We start from the raw sequence: 19889 nt of genomic DNA, 5'->3' as shown, positions 1-19889 counted from the left end.
TTAAGGCCAGCCTTCACTATTGGATCTGTTCTATTAGAAAATTATTTTTTTATTTTCAAATAAAATATTATTGTATCTATTTTTTATTATAATTAAAGAAATGAGATTTTGAAATAATCATAATATATATTTTCACCATTATATTATTCACATATTTTATATTTATTTTGTCTCATTTTAAACTACTACATCGACCTCTAACCTTAATTAATTTGCTTTTAAAAAGGTACATAATTAGCCTTCATTAGATCTAGATCGTTGATCTCTCAGGTAAAGTTTCAGAATATTTTTGTTAATTAATATGGAATCTTGTTTGTTTGGTCGGAAAATTAAAGTGTACATTAAAATTGGAGGAAACACCTTCTTAGATAAATAAAAAAATCTACTTATTCATAAGCTATCGACTTTTAAACTTTTTTTTTTAATTATACCCCGACTTTGTAAAACGGACTATTATATCCTGTTTTGTATTTTCGACTTTCAATTGTACCCTAAATCAATAAATTTACCTCTTTTTACTTAAAAAGGTTTATTCCTTCATATTTAGCATATATTTTAAATAGACGTTAATGTATATATAAACAGTACAATCAAACCTTCTTTCTCGTAAACTTCATCAAATAATAATAATTTTTTTTATTTAATGTAAATCAATTATCAAGTGTTACATCTAAATCGAAAGCATACAACTTATAGAGGAGTAAGAATGCGTCAAATGGGGAAAATGGGTATCAGAAATTGGAGAGCCAAGAAAGAAATTTAGAATGTGTAGCAATTTGATATTGGGTATCAGAAATAAGACATGATGAAAATGACACATGTTTGGTTGATTTTGGACACATTATTTAATTACCCCATAATTAAACAAGGTGTAGTTTTGAATTTATACTCATTAATCTTTGGACAAGTGTTTCCTAAATAGCAGCCAAGTATTGAAGTATGAATTCACTTTGCCACATAAAATGAATCCTTTATATACTAATGATATTATTTGATATTATAATTAGTAAATAAATTTAGTTATATTTTTATAACATATAGTATTTTTAAAATTTTAAGTTTTAATTCAACTCAAATGTATTTGCATGTTCAGCTTATATTATAAATATTATGAAAGAATAATATTTCAAATAGAAAAAACATTTGTTAGGTTAGGTTGATGTATTTTCCAGAATCGATTTTCAGCTAACTTGATACGGTTACACTAGCTGGGTTAACAGCCTGCTTTGAGTAGATGTGTTGGGCTATATCCACTGGAGAAATTGTTTGTTTGATTAATTTTAGCCCAGCTAGTGTAACCGTAGGAAGGCTGCATTTCAATTTTTTCCAGAACAAGAAATGGGCTTCGGCTTTGAAGGGCTGGTGGAAAGGGTCATATCATCTTGATGCCTATGCGGAAACCTGACCGACAAACTTGACTTTTTAGTTTTTACGATGAGCTATTATGTGAAAAAACAATGATTAAATTTTTATATATAAAAAATTTCAGTTAAATTTGATATCAAACAAAATAATATAGTTTCTTAATTTAATTTAAAATTTAGTTTCATTTAAAAATTATTTTTTAAAAAAAATTAATTTGATAAAATTCTAAATTTTAGCTTAATTTGAGTCTAATTTATATTGTCCACTTGTATGCTTAAGATAAAGAGTGAACAGGAAATTTGTTATTTTTTCTATAGTAAGAATGACCTACACAAAAAGGTAAATAAAAATGACATACACAAACATTAAAATGAAGTATATTATATAATGAGAATCTAGATGTTAGTAAAACAAAATTTATATTAATAACATATTGACAATCATGAATGAGCTATAACTCAAATGGTGTAAAAGCGTTAACCAGTTCAAATGGAGAGGGAAACCTTTAAAAAAATGCCAAACCTATACGTTTTGTGTCAATTATAGCTAAATCTTTAAAAATCACCAAATTTAGCCAAACCTTATATGTTCTGTTTCTTTTTTAGCCATTTTTGAATCGAACCGGGTTTTTTGACACCGTGTCGTCCACGTCACCGCCAACTAAGCAATTGGCTGGCATGTCAGCTGAAATATTTAAATAAGGTTTGGCTATAACTGACACAAAATGCATAGGTTTTGTATTTTTTGATGAATAAAACCAATTTTAAAATTAAATAATTAAATAATTAATTATATTATAATAAAATTCATATATATTTTAAAAATAATATTTTTATTTAACGCTAATTAAAAATAATTTATTTTTACTAAATTTAAATAATTATAATATTTTTTTTACATATTTGAGGGATATATAATTAATTTAAATTCTAATAAAAACAAAAAATGTCATATTCATCTTAAAATTTATTTTTTTAAATTCCAGTCGTCGATTCTTTGACACCGCCGCCGTTTGAGACCCAATTGTTCGTCTTCCGACGAACAATCTAAGAGTAATACACAACAAACATACGACAGTGTTCATAAGTCAACTATACACATATAAATATAGAAATAATTACCGAATAGACTGTTTATTTAAAGGACGAGTTTAATTATTCTCTCATTTTTTTCTTTAAAAAGTGAAGCTCATTGTGGTGTAATCAATGTATATCATGATGTTTATAAGCATAAACGCATATGTCATTTTACTCGTCATAGCCAAAAAATTACCTTAATTTATACATAACTATTTTATTTATTACCTAAATCCAGTCATAACAAGATCTCAACAACATTAAAAATACTAAATCAAGTTCAAAATCATCATAAACATTAAATCCTTTCACCAAATTTAATTCAATATTAATTCCTAAGTAATACGTTAATTCATTTTTTTAATTACACATTCATTAAAATTTATTATAATATAAATTTATTAGATTTAATTAGGTTTAATAAAAAAATTAAAATTAATTTTAATTAATATTAAATAGGAAATATTAATTATTTTTAAATATATATAAATTTCATAAATGATATAATTAATTTACTAATTATTAAATTTAAAAATTGGCTTGAATTTAAAATTAAGTTTATTCACCCAAAAAATACCAAACCTATATTTTTTGTGTCAGTTATAGCCAAACCTTATTTAAATATTTCAGCTGCCATGTCAGCCAATTGCTTAGTTGGCGGTGACGTGGACGACATGGTGTCAAAAAAACCGGTTCGATTCAAAAATGGCTAAAAAGGAAACAGAACATATAAGGTTTTGCTAAATCTGGTGATTTTTAAAGTTTTGGCTATAATTGACACAAAACGTATAGGTTTGACATTTTTTGGTGATTAAGCCTAAAATGAAGTATATTATATAATGAGAATCGAGATGTTAGTAAAACAAAATTTATATTAATAACATATTGACAATCATGAATGAGCTATAACTCAAATGGTGTAAAAGCGTTAACCAGTTTAAATGGTGTAAGCATTGAGAAGCAAATTACTTGGTTATGAGTTTAATTTCTACCACTAGCGCTTCTTCTTTTTAATTATAAAAAAGAAAACATATTAACAATCAAACAATAGGTTAACTGATTATATCATACTTTATTTAATAAGAACTTTAATATTATGGTTGATAATTGTCATTTAAATATATTTTTACAATACTGTTATTTTTATCGTATAATCTTTTTCTATAAAATATGAGGATTTAATTATTTATTGAGCTTGTTATTTATTTAATGTATGAAGACAAATTTGTCAAATATATAAGACACAGAGGCATAGGTTTTTCTTCATAAGGAAACTCCCGCCTTATCATAATCAAACAACAAAACGTCAAATTTAAGTTCACCGCCTTGCCGTATCAAGCTCAATACCCAATAAAAATTATTTTACGGACCCACTACTATCGCCACATAATCTTTATCACCTCTCTAAAAACCTGCCATTTGCCCTCCTAATTTAAATTTCTTTCGAAAATCCCCACAAAACCCTTCTTCATTTCTCTGCAACAACAAACTAAAAACCCTAGAAATCAATTCAATCGCCTCCGTCGTCACCGTAACGCTTACAATGCACCCTCACTCCTACACGCTCGATTCCCTCTCCAAATCTCAAGAACTCGCGTCGGCGATCCTCTCATCGTCGACCGCTTCGCAGATCTCTTCAGTATGCGGCTCCATCGAGTCATTTCTACACTCGCACACACCTGATCCTCAATCTCGCCACTTCTTCTCTCTAACTTTCCCGACCTTAATCTGCAAACTCTACGGCTTCTGCGACACACCACCGCCATTAACTCCAAACGGACCTCATTTCACCACGTCATCCCCGTCTTCTAACGGATGGATTGATGTCGTTTATCAATCAAACGACACTGATCTTGCCTCTAAAGTTTTCAACCTGCTATCTCCGAACGGTGTCCTTTTCCAATCAATTTCAGCCGTTGATCGTCAATCGCTTGTTAAATACGTATTCCCGGTGGAGCGGTTGCCGGAGTGGACTAGGTTATTGCTGTCGAGTGAAAAGGATTGTGACGTGTTAAACAATCTTTGCCCTTCTCTTAGAGGTAAAATTAAAGAGGATTCAGTTAAAGGTGCTTCTTTATATTACCAGGTTCAGCTGAATGTTTTCGAGTATTTCATGTTTTGGTTTGCTTATTACCCGATTATGAAAGGAAATTGTGAAAATTTTAATAGTAATAATAATTTTACACTAAAAAGCAGGGTTAAGAAGTCAAACTTGGAGAATTGGACTAAATCGATTACCGGACTTTCGATTTCGAAGCGTGGAAATGAACAGAAATTGGAATGCAATTTATATTTGAGGCTTTTATATGCATATTTGCGTGCTTTTGTTCCTGTTTCTGATTTAGGTTCGCATAATCTGCCTTATCATAGTTCACTCTTGCACTATGGGTGTGTGACAAATGATGGGTTAAATGATGGGTATGAGGCAGTATCGTTGAGAGCTGCGTTTATAGTTGATACATTGGTGAACTATTGGTTGGTTGATACTGATTTCTCGCCGTTGAATGTTAATGTTAGTAAAATATTTGGGTTGTCATTTCCGCTGAGGTCAGTTTTAGGTGAGACTCCTCCTACACCTAATCTTGGCGAGGTGGTGAAATTGTTGGTTAGGTACTTGAATTTGAGTGCAAATGTGGTTAAAGAGGGTACTGACCGCGTGGGTAGTGCTAATTGGAACAGGGTATCGTTGAGTTCATTTGATGTGAAATCAACTGATTTTGCTGCCTCTGTGAATGATTCTCTTTTATATATGGACGGCTCGTGGAATTTGAGGATTCAAAGACCATTGTATAGGTTTATCTTGAGGACCTTTTTATTCTGTCCGGTGGAAACTACTATAAAGAATGCTTCACAGGTGTTTGGGATTTGGATTAGTTACTTGGAACCATGGAAGAATGGATTCGATGATTTTGCGGAGCTTGATTCTATTGTTGGTGAATTAGGGAAAGATGTGAAGAAAGAAAACTACAGGAGGAATGAGAATGGATATTCATCTTTGTGGCAGCACTATATATTGTCTAATTACTTGTACTATAGCTCCTTGGTTATGCATTTCATTGGGTTTGCACACAAGTTTCTTCATGCTGATCCAGAAGTGATAGTCCAGATGGTGTTGCAGGTATGCAACTGAAATAAATAATTAATACACGTCCTTGTTCTTTTTCCGGTTATATTACTTTTTTTGGGTAGTACATTACGGATTTCAATTGTCTGTTCAATTATGTTTCACTCTCTTTGTTGATAAGGTTGGATAAATTATGAGACTAGTTAGGTTGCTTAGATTCTATAATTTTGAAATTGATTTCTAGGCCCCTAGTTGTCTTCTATCCTTGAGCGAGAACAGTTCCCAGTCTCTGGGTGCATTTCTTCAGTAATACTGTATTTTAGGTAAACTATGTCACTACTGATAAGGCTAGCTAAATCAAGAGTCCGTGTATAACTATTGATCATGATTGAATTTATAGACTATTGGAAGAAATGGTATTTTTTTGTGGTTATATCGGTCCTTTTTACCATAACTTACTTAAATGTGGATAGGAAGACTATGCCTTCCTTGGAAAAGTTCAGTATTTATCAAATCAAGATTCATATGAGCAGTCATATAAGAATGTAAATTTAGCTTTGGACATTCAGTTTATGTTATTTAGATTTTGCTTATACAAATTTTTGTATTCTGCATTTATGGCAGGTTATGAAAATACTGACATCATCCCAGGAGTTGACTGATCTAATAAAGAATGTGGATGCTGTTTTTCATTCCAAACAATCCGGAGTAGGGAAGTCAATACGTAACGGCTTACATAAATACATTACTTTAATTCGTGAACAATTGCAGGTAGAATCTTCTCTCCCTCTCTCTCTCTGTGGATGTGTGTGTGTCTGCTTTCTTGCCTTGTTTTCCTATTAAATGGTAATGAAGGTTTTTCAGGTTGAAAAGTTAATTGGATGTATATTGAAAGCCATCAATAATTGGAATGCCCTTGTAGTTTTGAACCACATATGTTTTGTATCAATTTGCTTCCTGCATATTGCTAGAGATTTGAGTGTTATAGTCGCTTAGATATTTTTGTTTCATTTATTTACTTCTGGTGCTAGGATTGGGAGGATGGTTTATGCGAAAGTGATGCTGATGGATCTTTCTTGCATGAGAACTGGAATAAGGATCTAAGACTCTTTAGCAATGGAGAAGATGGTGGGCAACAGCTCCTTCAGGTTTTTACACTTGCTTTGTGTTACTCTCATCTCCATATTATTAGGTATATTATCCTTGTACTTCATTATATCTAGGATCTCATTCTAATTTTATCATTGCAGCTGTTCATATTGCGCGCTGAAGCTGAGTTGCAAGCAAACTATGGTGATAACCTTGCCCACAACCTTCAGCTTATTGATTCACTGAAGGCACAATTAAGCTACTTATTTGGTGATTCAACCGTCAGACGGCTTTCATTTACTCCAGAAACGAAACAATGCGATCAATCAAGGGATGAATTGTTCAAGCCCAGAAGATCCGGCAACCAGGCATGGGCTGATGTAAAATACAAGGGTGACTGGATGAAGCGGCCCATATCTGATGATGAGGTTTCATGGCTTGCAAAATTGCTAGTGTGGTTGTCTGATAAGCTGAATGATAGTCTTGGATTGAATCAAGCACAATGCAGTGACATAGTCCCCGAATGGTCAGAGAAGCTGAATGATAGTCTTGGGCTGAATCAAGCACAAAGCAGTGACATAGTCCCCAAATGGTCATACGTGGAGGTGTCGAGTGACATGGAAAATGTGTGTGGGCCCACTGATACGATAAAGCTGATGTTGTGTGCTATTGGTTCTTGGTTTCTGGCACTGTGTGCTGCAGCAACAAGATTTATGAGACAACATGGTCTGCGGGTAAATCTCAGGATGCTGGCTTCAAAGAAGATCGTGATGGTGTTGCTCATCTCTGTTATATTCAGTGTACTGAAAAGAGCTTTTGGAATGTTTTATAGAGTGTAGATAAGAGTGAATAAACTAGAATACTATGGAAAATGTGAAAAATCCGAGATTGCACAGTTTTTGTAACACAAAATGGAAAGAAAAAAACCTAAAGAAAGAAAGAAAAGTAGGAGTATGATTTATTTTCAGGTTTTGCTTCATACAGTTTTTTTCTTTGGAATTTTTTTGTATTCTCCTTGTAAATGATCATGACATGCAATATGAAAAATTGGCAGTTTTCTTGAATTTCTATTTGCACCCAATATGTTGCAAGTGAAATTGGATTAATCTGATGTTTCTGATTGGTATGCTCAGTATAGTATATATAGATTGGATAGCCAGGTTCAGCTTTGAGGTCTCTAAAGAAGAAAAGTAAATAAACAAAATATTCAAATAATATCATTCAATTAGAATGCAATCGACCATATTTACCTAGCATATTTCTATGCCTGAATAGCTTCATGAGTTAAATGTATCTGTGTTGAATTCCTGTGTGTTCACATCATTAGTATATACAAATAAAATCTCCATACTCAATACTTGCTGGTCAATGGATGCAGCAGTACTTGCTACGTTGGAAGAAAATTGAAGCAAGAAACAGACCCCGGTGCGATCATTGTGACAACTCGCGGCCAAGGCTGCTGTCGTCAGCAATCACAAGTATTTTGTTCGCTATTCAGAAAAAAAACAGTAATCATGTGTGCTTGCAGCAGCCTCAGTTTTGAACTTATTCAAATTGAGGCAAAGAAGTTGAAACCAACCGTCGTTTGAAACTGAAGATGATGCGAAATATATCTCGTCTGTAAATCGAACCAACCCCAGCGCATCAAACAAATGATATTCATATAGTGGTCATAGTCTCACCTGCCCCGACATAATCTTCATTCTATTCAGTTCACGGAGAAGACAACTATTCTTTGCTAGTGATGTACTGTAATGAATATTGATTACTTGGACTCTGAAATTTGAACCTGGTTAATCCTGCTAAACCAGATGGAATGCAGAATCATGTGGAATAAATCGTATCTGAGCGGCCTTGGATTCCAAAGAAAATGTCTCTGCAGCATCTTTAAATTAGTCAGCATTGTCAGGTACCTTTTTAACGGAACAGCCACTAGAATCTCCTTCAGTTTCGGAATATCCTTCTCAGCCACAACGATAGAAAAGGCGTTCCAGTCTAATACATCACTGAAAGGAAGAGCAAAATTATCTGCAATGATAACTGGAACACATTCGTAATAAATTGCCTCAACAATTCGAGGGCTATTCACTTCATGCCCCATCGGACATATACAGTATCGACTAGATTTCATATGTTGAACATAACTCATCTTTCGTGATATTCTACCTGGTAAAGGACCATATATTTTCATGTCTTCATCTTTGTTTAGCCAGTGTTTAAGAAGAATTGGACGGACCCTACCGTGCATGTTTCCAGCAAAGAAAGCAAGGATTGGACGCTGTGATACTCTTATTCCTCCACCAACATTTTTAAGAGGTCTCCTAGGAGTCCTTATTGTTGTTTCAGGAAGGGAAACGTCCTTGCTAGGATCGAAAATACCTTCAGATGCATCAGCATTGCATAGAGCTTTTATTGTATTTTTTGTTAGTTCCTTGTGCATGGTCAAAGTGTATGGACCCTGCAATTTACACCACATGATTACATGATTCCAAGGTAAGTCATCAAGTGTTTCAACAAAGAAATAATAAATGTGATCTTGACAGTAACCAGTAGCAGTAATAATGAATTGACATAGACTCGTCCAAGGTAATGCAGAAAAAGGAAAAGGAATTACCGTACCCAGTCATGGCAGGCGACAAGAAAATGATCCCTCCCGCGTGTGCGGTTCCAGAAAGGATACTTTTCAGCAAGCATATTTGCATAATCTCTCATGAAGATTGACAGTGGCCTAAGGTTATGAGAGTTGGGCACATAAAGTGCCGTCTGCAATTGGCGTGCACTATACGGTAGATAAAACAAGTGAGCCTTCTCTGGATCTTTTGTAACAAACTGTCTGTTTTCCTCCATGAATTTCATAAACCATCCTTCGGAAGCATAAATTCCACTCAGATGGGGTACATGGAATATTGGCCTCTTCCCGCCAGGATAGATATAAACTTTAAGTATCAGTTCCATCAACTCATAGCTCCTAAAAATCAGATAAAGTACATAACCAATATTTATTTTATTAAAATTATTGGCAAAAACAAAAAATTATACAGTTTCCGAGTGCGACACATATAGATCAAAACCTTGTGAGAGAAAAATAACGATAAATTTGCATTCAGTTGGCAATGGATGAAGTTTGTTAATTATTTTATGCTGCAGCTGCATTTAGGAATGTGTAATATATACGCAAAAACCTGGACAACAAACGATGGAATCACTATCAAAAGGTCCTCCGGAATGGACTCAATACAAGTAATTAACATTCCAGCTCTGAAATATAAGATGAAGGTTGAGGTGTGAAAACATCATTATTGTTTTCTAGAAAGACTCTTGCCTTAGCTTGAAGTATGTTATGATGCTGGACACCTATATAAATTGAAGTTTCGACCTTCCAAATGATGCTAGCTCAATTTCGTAAGCAAAAAAAATGTCATTAGTAAGGCTTGGAAACAAAGCAGAGTCATCGGTATGTCAAACTCTTTGATGATTAGTACTCCAGGTTTTTCAATTGCCCGTGATTTCAAGTTTATTAATAAGTATCATTTAGAAGTATGGTATTCGAGGGCAGTTATAGTTTGTTTACATTCAGGAATTCTTTTAGCCGGGCTTAACTTCTAATTCACCTCTAATTTAGTATAAACCCAACCCCTATTTTCAAAAAATAAAAATAAAAAATCAACCCCAGCCCAGGCTGGAGCATACCCTAGCCAGCCTAAGGGAGTTCCGCCCCTATCTGTGCAACAGCTAATTTATCGAGAAAACGAAGTTGCAGGGGAAGGATCGAGAAGAACAATAAACTAGCTACAATAACTCAGTTTATCATGCAGTGTACACCAAAAAGCACACTATCTAAATCCTTCCATAATGCACATATAATAAATAGTAGACAATTGTAAGCCATCAGAAAGCAAATACAAGAGCAGTTTAAGAAATATACCTCTTGAAAACTGAAATGTTCCGAAATATAGGAGCATACAGATAAGGATCGTCACTAACCAGTGGGGCATTCTCAATTTCTTTTCTAGCATACAACACCGCATCCTTTGGTGACAAGGACCAAACGTATCTCTGAAATCACAATCACAAACAACAGAAAGATCTTCACCAACAGCTCCCTTAATCTAATCAACAACAAAACAAATTGCAAGCTTGAATTCTATACAAATCTACCTGCAACTGACGAGATACAGAAGTCCGAGGCGGCACAGGAGGTACAACTTTCGCATCATCGTTAAACTTATTATTATTCCTCTTTCTTCTCCTTCTAGGTACAGGATTTTTCTTTCGAGAAACCCTAAATTTAGTTTCATTAGAAGCAAATTTTCCAGAATCCACTGAAAGAACAGTATCAGTTGTGGAATTAACTGACAGAATAGGCGCAATCGGAAGAATAGGAGGCTCTTCATCGAGTCTCGCATTAGTCACAGTCTCTTTCAATTGCATGCCGCCGTTCACGGTTATGTGAGAAGACGGAATTGTTACTTGTAAAGGAGTAAACCACGTGTTCAGAGGAGGTAATACAAACGCCGGAATCAAAATGCCTAAAATTGTCATGATTGTACTGGCTATAGCCAGTTTTCTCCAATCAATTTTGTACCATATGCAGAATTTTAGTACTTCTTTCGTCATTACAGAGACAATGCACCAAAATATTTTCTTCATTTGATCGTGCTAAATGAAATATTTGACGACTCCCATTTTTGGCTCGGAACGCAAATGATTTTTAATGTTCAAAAACAAGAAATTGATGGATTTAACGAATGAAAAAAGATTGGAGAGGGATCGTTTAAGATTGGATTTGAAGGAAGGTGATGATTTGGTAGTGATTAGGATGTGTTGAAAATAAAAGATTGTTTAGTTTAGTTTGAATGGAGGGAAAGCCATGGGGTTGGCGAGACAGGCGGTAACAAACCGTTGATTTGTTAGCTATACTTTTTCTTTCTTCACTTAATTTCAGTATCCTTTTCGCGCGCTTCTTTGTCTCTATCTATGTCTATGACATTGATTTGACGTGGTTATACCTATATTTATGGGTTCTATTAAAGGTGATGCTCGGAATGTTAAAATTTGATGGATCAAATGGATCGTTGGTAATATCGGATGAGTAATCAAGTTCGAGACCTTGCTCCAACAAAAATTTATTCATCGTTGTGTTAAGTTTTGACGAGATTTACGTCTTAGAGTTATCTTTTTAATTTTCGATTATTTTTAGTTTGTATTTTTAGTTGTTTTTTTAAATTTTTTTTAGTCTAATTTGAAAGCTCATATGGTTAACCTTGTTATACGACTTTCATCACCTTATAATTTTTTAGTATCTATCTAATTTCTAACTTTAAATAAAATAAATATATTTAAGGGATAAAGTATAAAAATAACCCTAATATTTTTTCAGAATTTCACATAATTATTTTATATTTTTTTGATTTCAGATTGGACTTCCTTGTTTTTTCCTTTGACAAAAAAGAACATGCGAGTTAACTGAACATCCATTTCCGTTAAGTTGTCCCGCATGACATTCTTTTTCCCGCCGTAAGACTCCAGCATGGCAAAAAAAGATACAAAAATGATCATATTTACTCTGAATCTCACTTAGTCACTTAACATTTTTTAAATATCAATCTTGATCTTAATATTTTTAAAATTTGATCCATTGACAAATATGGTGTGCATCAACTTAAAGATTTTATAAACATGTAAAATTTTGATTTAGTAAGAGAATGATAATATAAAAAAATTACATGACAAATTTTTTGTACTATTTATTTCTGCAAGGTCATGATTTTATTTTATGTACTCAAACAAACAATTAAAAATCAACTCGGCCAATTAGTTTAGAAAATAAAATTATAATTTACTCATTAAAATAAAGATTCAAATTGGACGACCCTTTAATCAAATTAACATAAACTTATAAATGGATTTAATTTTTCAAATTTCAAAGATTCATAAAAATCATTAGTTAAAAGATTTATTTAAAAAATGGCTCTTTTTCCTTTTCATAATAGCAAGGTAAGCTCCAGAACCGCATGTTAACCTATCAACTTTTATCTTTTATCAATATGACCTCAATTTCTTCAGCGTGGTGAAGTGTATGTAATCAAACGTTTTGAAGTTCGTAAAGAATAACTAAAAATGCACAATTTAACCTATAAAAAATAATATTTAACCTATAGCACCCAATTTTTTTCAATTGTATATTTAAATGTTTTTTGGCCCATTAACCTCTCGAAACGACAATTCTTTACTTTTCAACCATATCATGTTTAGCGTGAAACCTTAGAAGCATGTAAAATAAGTTTATGCATTATGACAAAAAAATTGTATTATAAACTTTAATAATATTTTTGTAATTTGTTGAAAACAATAAAAATTAAAAAAATAGTAAAAATAAATAATAAGTAATAAATATCTAAAGTTAATCAAGTAATTATATGATAATTATTAATTATTTATATTTAAACATATATTTTTTTATTTCAATAATGATAAAAGAAGTTTGTCTCTTTTTTAATGATGTTGTATAATATATAAAAATTTATTATATTTTGATGATATTGAATGAATTTTTAAATAGTATATACTATTTAGTTTAAATATGAGATATATATTTATACCCTTTTAAAAAAAATTAAATGTGTAATAGAAAAATATATATTTAAAAGAGTGTTATTGGTCAAAATAATATAATTTAAGCATCAAATTTTGATATATATTTTATGTCAGCGTATCCAGTGACGAAGGGAGGGGGATGCATGATATGGCCCTGGCCCCCTCAAATTTCTCAAAAATGTCAAAACTAGTACCAAAGCTTCTAATCTTTTACAATTTGGCTCCTTTTTATTTAAAATTGCCTCCTTCATATAATGCATATTGCGATTTGGTCCTTCTAATGTTGAAATCCTGCCTCTATTACTACGTGTATCTTCACGAATGGTTTGAGGGGTTAAATAGAATAAAATTAGAAGTTAAGATGTGAAATAGAAAACATTAAAAGTTAAGGGCTGTGATGAGGTAAAGTGGCATAGTTTAGGGTTAAATAATATAGAAGGCCTTCCTAATTCCTGACAAAAATTAATTACGCCAAACGACGGCGTTTCTATCCTTTTCACTATGTCACGTGAGAGGCACACACGGTACAATTGACCGGAAGAAAGCAGAGCGTTGCTTGAAAACACGTGTAGATTTTAGGTACAGCCAATCAATACATGCCACATGAGCAATCGATCCACGTGGAGTACTTCTAACAAATTTCACAACAAGACGATCCTGAGGTAAATATAAAGAAAAAATAGCCCATACTCTACTTCAATTTCACAAACAAGCCACTGAATCAAACTGCATCAGTCAGCTTTTTTCAAAAAGAAGTCACCACTAATCAAGGGCAAATTAGTAACGTAATTATTGTTTTCTCCGATTAATTTAGTTCACAACACATAAAAAAAAAAAACTATATGCACCCGTAAAAAAATTTATATTTTTTTTAAATAAAAACAAAATCGTGATCAATAACAAAGTGTGATTTTCTAATATGAATTGCAATTCTCGATCTGATCAACAAAAATGAAGCAATCAAACGCCTGAAACGTGCTCAAGAATTTTTTGTTTTCTTTCAATTTTCTAAGTTTTTCATCGATCTGCGTTCCTTCACTGTGTTTTATTCCTATGGCTGCACCGTTTTTCTCAACTCCGTTTCAGCCTTATGTTTACCAGGTACTCTTCGATGCTCTTCATTTTGTCTGCTCCACTGAAAATATTTATGTATGTTTGTTGTTATAGCTTCCTTATGTTGCGTTGCTGAGAGAATTGAGATAGAAAAATTAAATTGAAATTTGTGTTTATTTAATTGTAGATAGGAATTTTCAGTTATATTTGTGTTTAGGTGATTTTTTTAGTGTTTCGGCGTGGTTTCAATGCTTGATCTAATTTGGTTCGCCGGCATTGCTGGAGACAGTGTTGCCAATTTACTTGATCAGGTTAGGGTTACGTTTGGTGGAGATGAATTTGGTCTTAGTTTAGGAGCTGATTTCCTAATTGTAGGGTAACTTCATTAGTTTAGCATAATGTTTTGTGAAATTACTGCATTTAAGAACTGAAATGTGGAGTAAAATTGATGAAAAAGTAAGTGACAGTTAGGCAATAGGTATATATATATATTCTTGATTTCGAGGGGGTGGAAGTCTTGGGATCAGGAGTAAGTGCAAAGGAAGAATCAAAACCTTTGGCTGGTTAATTTAGAATATATGCACCTGTGAATGTTTACCATTATGCAATTCAAATAGATTAAATTGAATAGGTTGTTAGAAATCTGCATTAAGATAACAATAAATGCCTTTTGGAGTATCCATATTTTCGAGACGTACATCTACATCTCTTACAGGTGGTAGATGAGGCAATTGCGTCTATAGAAGATCCATGGTTTTTTCTGCTAAGCAATATCTTTTCGAATTACTGAGACTTTCTGTAGCATGTGACAAAAATCTTAAGCTGTTTATGTGAATATGTCTTGCTTTGGACTGAGGCAGGCATTGAGTTAGTAATAAATAACCCCATAAGATAGACTTTTGTATGTAAATATCAGCCATAGCTTCTAGTTTCGAATACATAATATTTAATTGATTTGGCATATTCTTTAATGCTGCCATGTCCATTCTAAGAGGGTATATTTTTTTGCATGAAACACCTGATCTTCAGAAGGGTCTAAGCTTCCAGATTTTTCTGTACTTTCCAGTTGTGACAGCTTTTAGATTAGTCAGTAAGGATCGAATCACCCCATCATGAACCTGGAGAATTCTTTAAGCATTTGCATTCACTTTGGCTTCCAAGGGCCAATGGAATTAATGCTTGCCTCTTTTCCTCCAAAAATAAAGCTGAGGAACTCCTTGCACCTTCTGTACTAATAATAAATTTGAGTTAACCCTAACCTTACTTTCCATTTAATCTTTTACTTGCAACCTGGATTATAGTATGCATTTTTCGTTAATTTACATGGCTCTGCTATTTATTAATAGGGACCTCTAGGTACTTTTTTAGTTATTAATTTACAGTCACTTGTAAATATATCCAGGATATACTAGTGACTCCGTCAAAAAAATTCTCTTGTATATCCTGGATATATAAAAGATGGTAAGAGCTGCATCCAAAAAGTTTTCAGAACTGAAGTTCTGGCGAAGTTGATTCTTGAATGTGCTGTCCAGTAGGGTACGGCTTATGAGTCCGGGCCTCGGTCGGTCGTATGATAAACTTGTCCATTTTTTCTTTGTTATCATACATTGGATCACCATCTTTTAACTCATAAGCTTTTGATCTAATTTATCTCAATATTTTGTTTGGAATGTGTACTATACAATCTCGGGTAATAACCTTATGCTATGAATATATATCTGCATAGGCAAAGCCTCAGTTCTTATGTGTATACGGGCCTCATTTTGGAGCTCATAACTTTACTAGATATCCATTAGGCATTTTGATGAAAACTTATGTAAGTAACTTCATAGGAAAAATTACCTGTAAATACTATAGCAGGATAGTGGATTCCATGTGTATCATTGACTTAAACAAAGACTATCAATCTATCATCAGATAGTTTAGTCCGCTACATTAGCTACTTATATAATTGATTGTTTTCTACATCCATCCATTTTTGTTAGGAGTTCAAAATTTATCAATGAGATTTGCTGCTACAATGCTCATGCTGTGGATGTTGTCGGTTCTGCTATGTTTATTAAGTCTGGTTGATCTAAGCGTTGCCCGTTTCTGTTTCTTGCTGTATTATTTAAATGCTTGAAAGTCTCTGTTGATCTTATGATATCGAATAATGCTTTGTAGAGTCAGCAAGATGCGGTGATTCCTTTCCAAATTTTAGGTGGTGAAGCACAGGTGGTTCAGGTATGTGAAATAATCATCCCTAGGTATAAAGCATCTGTTATTTATTTTCTATGCTCCAAATCTTATTTTTTGCTATCTATTATTGCATGGTCAGATAATGTTGAAACCGCAAGAAAAGGTTGTTGCTAAACCAGGTAAACCAACCAAACTAAGATATTTTAATTGATAATTATGCTAGTGACTGCTTTCTTTTGGGTTAAATTATAAAACAAATCTTCTATTGTAAAACTTTGGTTATCTGATATGTGATCAAATTGCAGGTTCTATGTGCTTCATGTCTGGTTCCGTTGAAATGGAGAACACTTTCCTCCCTGAAAATGAAGTAGGTGTATGGCAGTGGCTTTTTGGAAAGACAGTCACGAGTATTGTACTTCGCAATGCTGGTCCTAGTGATGGATTTATTGGAATAGCTGCACCTTCTCTTGCAAGAATACTTCCGGTTTGTGCTTCAAATGCTTTCATTTTATCAAATAATCATGCATACATTAGATGGTTGTGTTGCAGTCTATTTCATTGTGCTACTTCGATTGTTAATTATCCCTAAACTACTAGTTTGAAATGGCTCTTATATATTTTGTAGATTGATTTAGCAATGTTTGGTGGAGAAATTTTATGCCAGGTACATATACTACCATTCCTTATTCATGTCCTTGTTTTTTTAATTATTATTTTGTGTGGAACTTGGGATAATTGTTTGGTTTTCCTCTTTTCTTCTATCATTTATTTGGGGTTGAATGAATTACCTTTTGCTGTTTATTATTTTTTTCTAGTTTCAATTTTTTGTGACTTTGTCAAATTGCTGTGTAGCCAGATGCATTCCTTTGCTCTGTAAATGATGTAAAGGTCAGCAGTACTGTTGATCAGAGGGCGCGTAATGTCATGGCCAGTGCAGAGGTTAGACTTTGCTGCTTGTTTGATAATCTCTGCCCTCCTCCAAATTTTGCCTTATTGTTTACCTGACATTTGTATTCCAATAGCTGTTACTGTTCTGTTCTGAACTTACCCGTCATTTTCTTCCTCTCTTTTTTTCTAATTATTTTTCTTATGATCATAGCCATCTTATAAGCATGTCAATGCCGTTGCAGGGTTTTTTGAGACAGAAGCTGTCTGGACAGGGACTTGCATTTATTATTGCTGGAGGATCTGGTATGCAACTTCGCACATCATTATATAACTGATTTTAATCCATCTAAAGAGTTTGTCTCTACCTGTAATACGATTGTAAGAGAAAGGAGTGTTATTTTTTGGATCTGTCTAGTTTAGCGATGTATTTTGCTTATTGGGCTACTTCCTTTGTGTTATTATGTTTCCATAGTACATGTTTCTGTATGTTATCGGCACTGATTTCCGCTATTTCCTTCTTTACCTTTCCTGTCATGATGCTTTACTGTTTCAGCTTTCAGATATTTCTAACCGAATCCTAGTTTTCAGATTCTCTAAATGAGGTTTGTTATTTCTCCTTTGCTAGTTATACAGAAAAACCTTGAGGTGGGCGAGGTATTATGTGTTGATGTATCTTGCATTGTTGCCGTTAATACCACAGTCAATGTCCAAATTAAATACAACGGTCCCATGAGAAGGGCAGTCTTCGGTGTAAGTTGTTATTTTTTCATTTTATTCTTCTGTTACCATCTCATTCTGATGTACGAGCATGCAAGTTTCTAATTTTACCTTGATGCTTTGGCTGTCTAAGCTAACCGAATGGACAAACTGGACCAAACAAAAAAATTCAAATGAATCGTTTAGTTTGGTTTTGAAAAAAATTTAAATGTTGCTTCGCTTCGATTTGATTCCGTTCAAACCAAAGTCACACTCCAAGTGGCTGAATCTTATTTGAATATATTTTCTCATATCATTGCAAATGGTAACTGTTCTTAACTACTACTGTGAACTTTCAGGGTGACAATTTAGTAACAGCAACTCTAACCGGACCGGGCATTGTTTTTATTCAGAGTTTACCTTTTCAACGATTTTCTCAGCGCATAGCGAGGTAAAATCTTGTTGCAGCGGTCTACTTTCCAACTGTTATTACCGAGTTTTATACCTTCCCTGACAGAGTGAATGGTTTGTGGGTTTGCAGGGCAGTGACATCCCCAAACATGAGAGAAAATCCAAAGTTCTTCGTGCAGATAGCCATTTTCTTTTTTCTGGCATATGTTGTGATTGTATCTTCATTAATTTTGACCGATGTGAATTAGGGTCTTTCCATTTTAATGTCTTCTTCTTTATGAGGAAACTTATGATTAATCATTGTAGCAGTATCCCGTTCTACTTAATTTGAATATAGTCATATCAATAGAAACAAAGCAATTTCCATTTACATTGTTGTCATTGTCATCCACATTCTTGATCCAAGTTAAGCACTTCTTGCTTCTTTGACTTTCCAAGAAAATTAGAAAGGTTTTGCCCGACTTCTTGGTATTGACTTGGTGATTGGGTTCTTTTGTAAGAGGTGCTGGGCTCTAACTGTAATAATATGGGATAAAGTCACTTTCACTTTTAGCGCGTGTATGTAGTACTTCAGAGTATTATTCATGTTAAATTATCCTCTAAATTTGAAAAACCAAAAAGTCATAAGACTTTATGTTATACCTTTAGAAAACATTATAATAACAATCATTTTGCATACATCCACCTAAAATATATATATTATGTAACCATCACTTTAATGACGTGTCATTATGTGATAGGCTTAGTTCACAGATGACGTGATGGACTGAGTCAACCTAAAAATTTCTCGTAAAGAGAGAATATGATCTTATATAATATTAAAACAAAACACACTAAAAATCCACCAAAATCTTTTGGCGGCTAACTTTGTGGTGTTTTTTTGATGGTTTTTCAAATTCAAAAAATTTATAATAATTTTTAGGTATTTTGCAAATTAGTTTTTTGTGCCGGTATTTTGTAACTTTTTTCCGAATAGTTGTGTAAAATTACTATATTTTAGCTTTATATTTTATATATCTTTTGTGTGTAATAAAAAAAATGAATACAACCTTATAGAAAAATGCTTAATGTATTCTTTTGATCTTTGAATTTGTATTCGTTAACTCATCCGACCTCTCATTTTTTACTTTAACCAGTCCGACGTCTCAATTTTTAAATTTTACTTGTTTAACTTCTAGAAAAGAGAGTGAGACACTCTGATGTGACAAAAAATCCTACTTGGACTGCCACTAGCTCAACACATCTCCAAAAATGAAGGATGAAATGAGTTAAACTGAAAGATAGAAGACTTAGATGAGTGAAGGAGTACAAATTCTGATGATAGATAGGTAAAAAAGTATAAATTTAGGAGTTGCAAAAATACCTTAAGACCCTTAACCATATGACACATAAGCTAAAAATATACATTCATGCGTTTTTCTTAATTTGTAATCAAATTCTTACTCCATCTTGACAAGAAGGGGTCAAACAAT

The 19889-nt window shown here is 33.1% G+C and overlaps 3 protein-coding genes across 3 annotated transcripts; 2 read left to right on the top strand and 1 right to left on the bottom strand.

Moving 5' to 3' along the window:
• Window positions 1-3838: 3838 nt before the first annotated feature.
• On the top strand, window positions 3839-7658 carry LOC126677059 (uncharacterized). Its single transcript, XM_050371496.2, has 4 exons — window positions 3839-5559; window positions 6130-6276; window positions 6537-6653; window positions 6756-7658. Exons 1-4 carry the CDS (start codon window positions 3985-3987, stop codon window positions 7431-7433), a joined length of 2517 nt encoding a protein of 838 aa, XP_050227453.1. The 5' UTR covers window positions 3839-3984; the 3' UTR covers window positions 7434-7658.
• A 131-nt stretch (window positions 7659-7789) lies between these two features.
• LOC126677060 (probable glycosyltransferase At3g07620) lies at window positions 7790-11567 on the bottom strand. Its single transcript, XM_050371497.2, has 4 exons — window positions 10753-11567; window positions 10520-10650; window positions 9214-9562; window positions 7790-9052 (listed from the first exon to the last, which is right to left on the bottom strand). The coding sequence occupies exons 1-4, from the start codon at window positions 11242-11244 to the stop codon at window positions 8360-8362; spliced, it is 1665 nt and encodes a 554-aa protein (XP_050227454.1). The 5' UTR covers window positions 11245-11567; the 3' UTR covers window positions 7790-8359.
• Window positions 11568-14040: 2473 nt separating this feature from the next.
• Window positions 14041-18787, top strand: LOC126679467 (uncharacterized). The gene is made up of 10 exons (XM_050374505.2): window positions 14041-14292; window positions 16408-16467; window positions 16562-16601; window positions 16728-16906; window positions 17048-17086; window positions 17275-17361; window positions 17553-17613; window positions 17936-18060; window positions 18366-18457; window positions 18548-18787. The coding sequence occupies exons 1-10, from the start codon at window positions 14245-14247 to the stop codon at window positions 18663-18665; spliced, it is 849 nt and encodes a 282-aa protein (XP_050230462.1). The 5' UTR covers window positions 14041-14244; the 3' UTR covers window positions 18666-18787.
• The last annotated feature ends 1102 nt before the right edge of the window (window positions 18788-19889 follow it).

This window comes from Mercurialis annua, linkage group LG4 (assembly GCF_937616625.2).
Source record: "Mercurialis annua linkage group LG4, ddMerAnnu1.2, whole genome shotgun sequence".
NCBI lineage: Eukaryota > Viridiplantae > Streptophyta > Magnoliopsida > Malpighiales > Euphorbiaceae > Mercurialis > Mercurialis annua.
The sequence above is the reverse complement of the archived record's forward strand: the minus strand, read 5'-3'. Positions and strand labels throughout refer to the sequence as shown.

Coding starts and splice junctions, on each gene's coding strand:
- LOC126677059 (XM_050371496.2), top strand. CDS start 3,985: ATGCACCCTCACTCCTACACGCTCGATTCCCTCTCCAAATCTCAAGAA. Junction 6,277..6,536: donor TAATTCGTGAACAATTGCAG/GTAGAATCTTCT, acceptor TTCTGGTGCTAG/GATTGGGAGGATGGTTTATG. Junction 6,654..6,755: donor GTGGGCAACAGCTCCTTCAG/GTTTTTACACTT, acceptor TTATCATTGCAG/CTGTTCATATTGCGCGCTGA.
- LOC126677060 (XM_050371497.2), bottom strand. CDS start 11,244: ATGAAGAAAATATTTTGGTGCATTGTCTCTGTAATGACGAAAGAAGTA. Junction 9,563..10,519: donor AACATTTCAGTTTTCAAGAG/GTATATTTCTTA, acceptor TCTGATTTTTAG/GAGCTATGAGTTGATGGAAC. Junction 9,053..9,213: donor TTGTCGCCTGCCATGACTGG/GTACGGTAATTC, acceptor TGTAAATTGCAG/GGTCCATACACTTTGACCAT.
- LOC126679467 (XM_050374505.2), top strand. CDS start 14,245: ATGGCTGCACCGTTTTTCTCAACTCCGTTTCAGCCTTATGTTTACCAG. Junction 16,602..16,727: donor AAAGGTTGTTGCTAAACCAG/GTAAACCAACCA, acceptor ATCAAATTGCAG/GTTCTATGTGCTTCATGTCT. Junction 18,458..18,547: donor TTTTCTCAGCGCATAGCGAG/GTAAAATCTTGT, acceptor GTGGGTTTGCAG/GGCAGTGACATCCCCAAACA.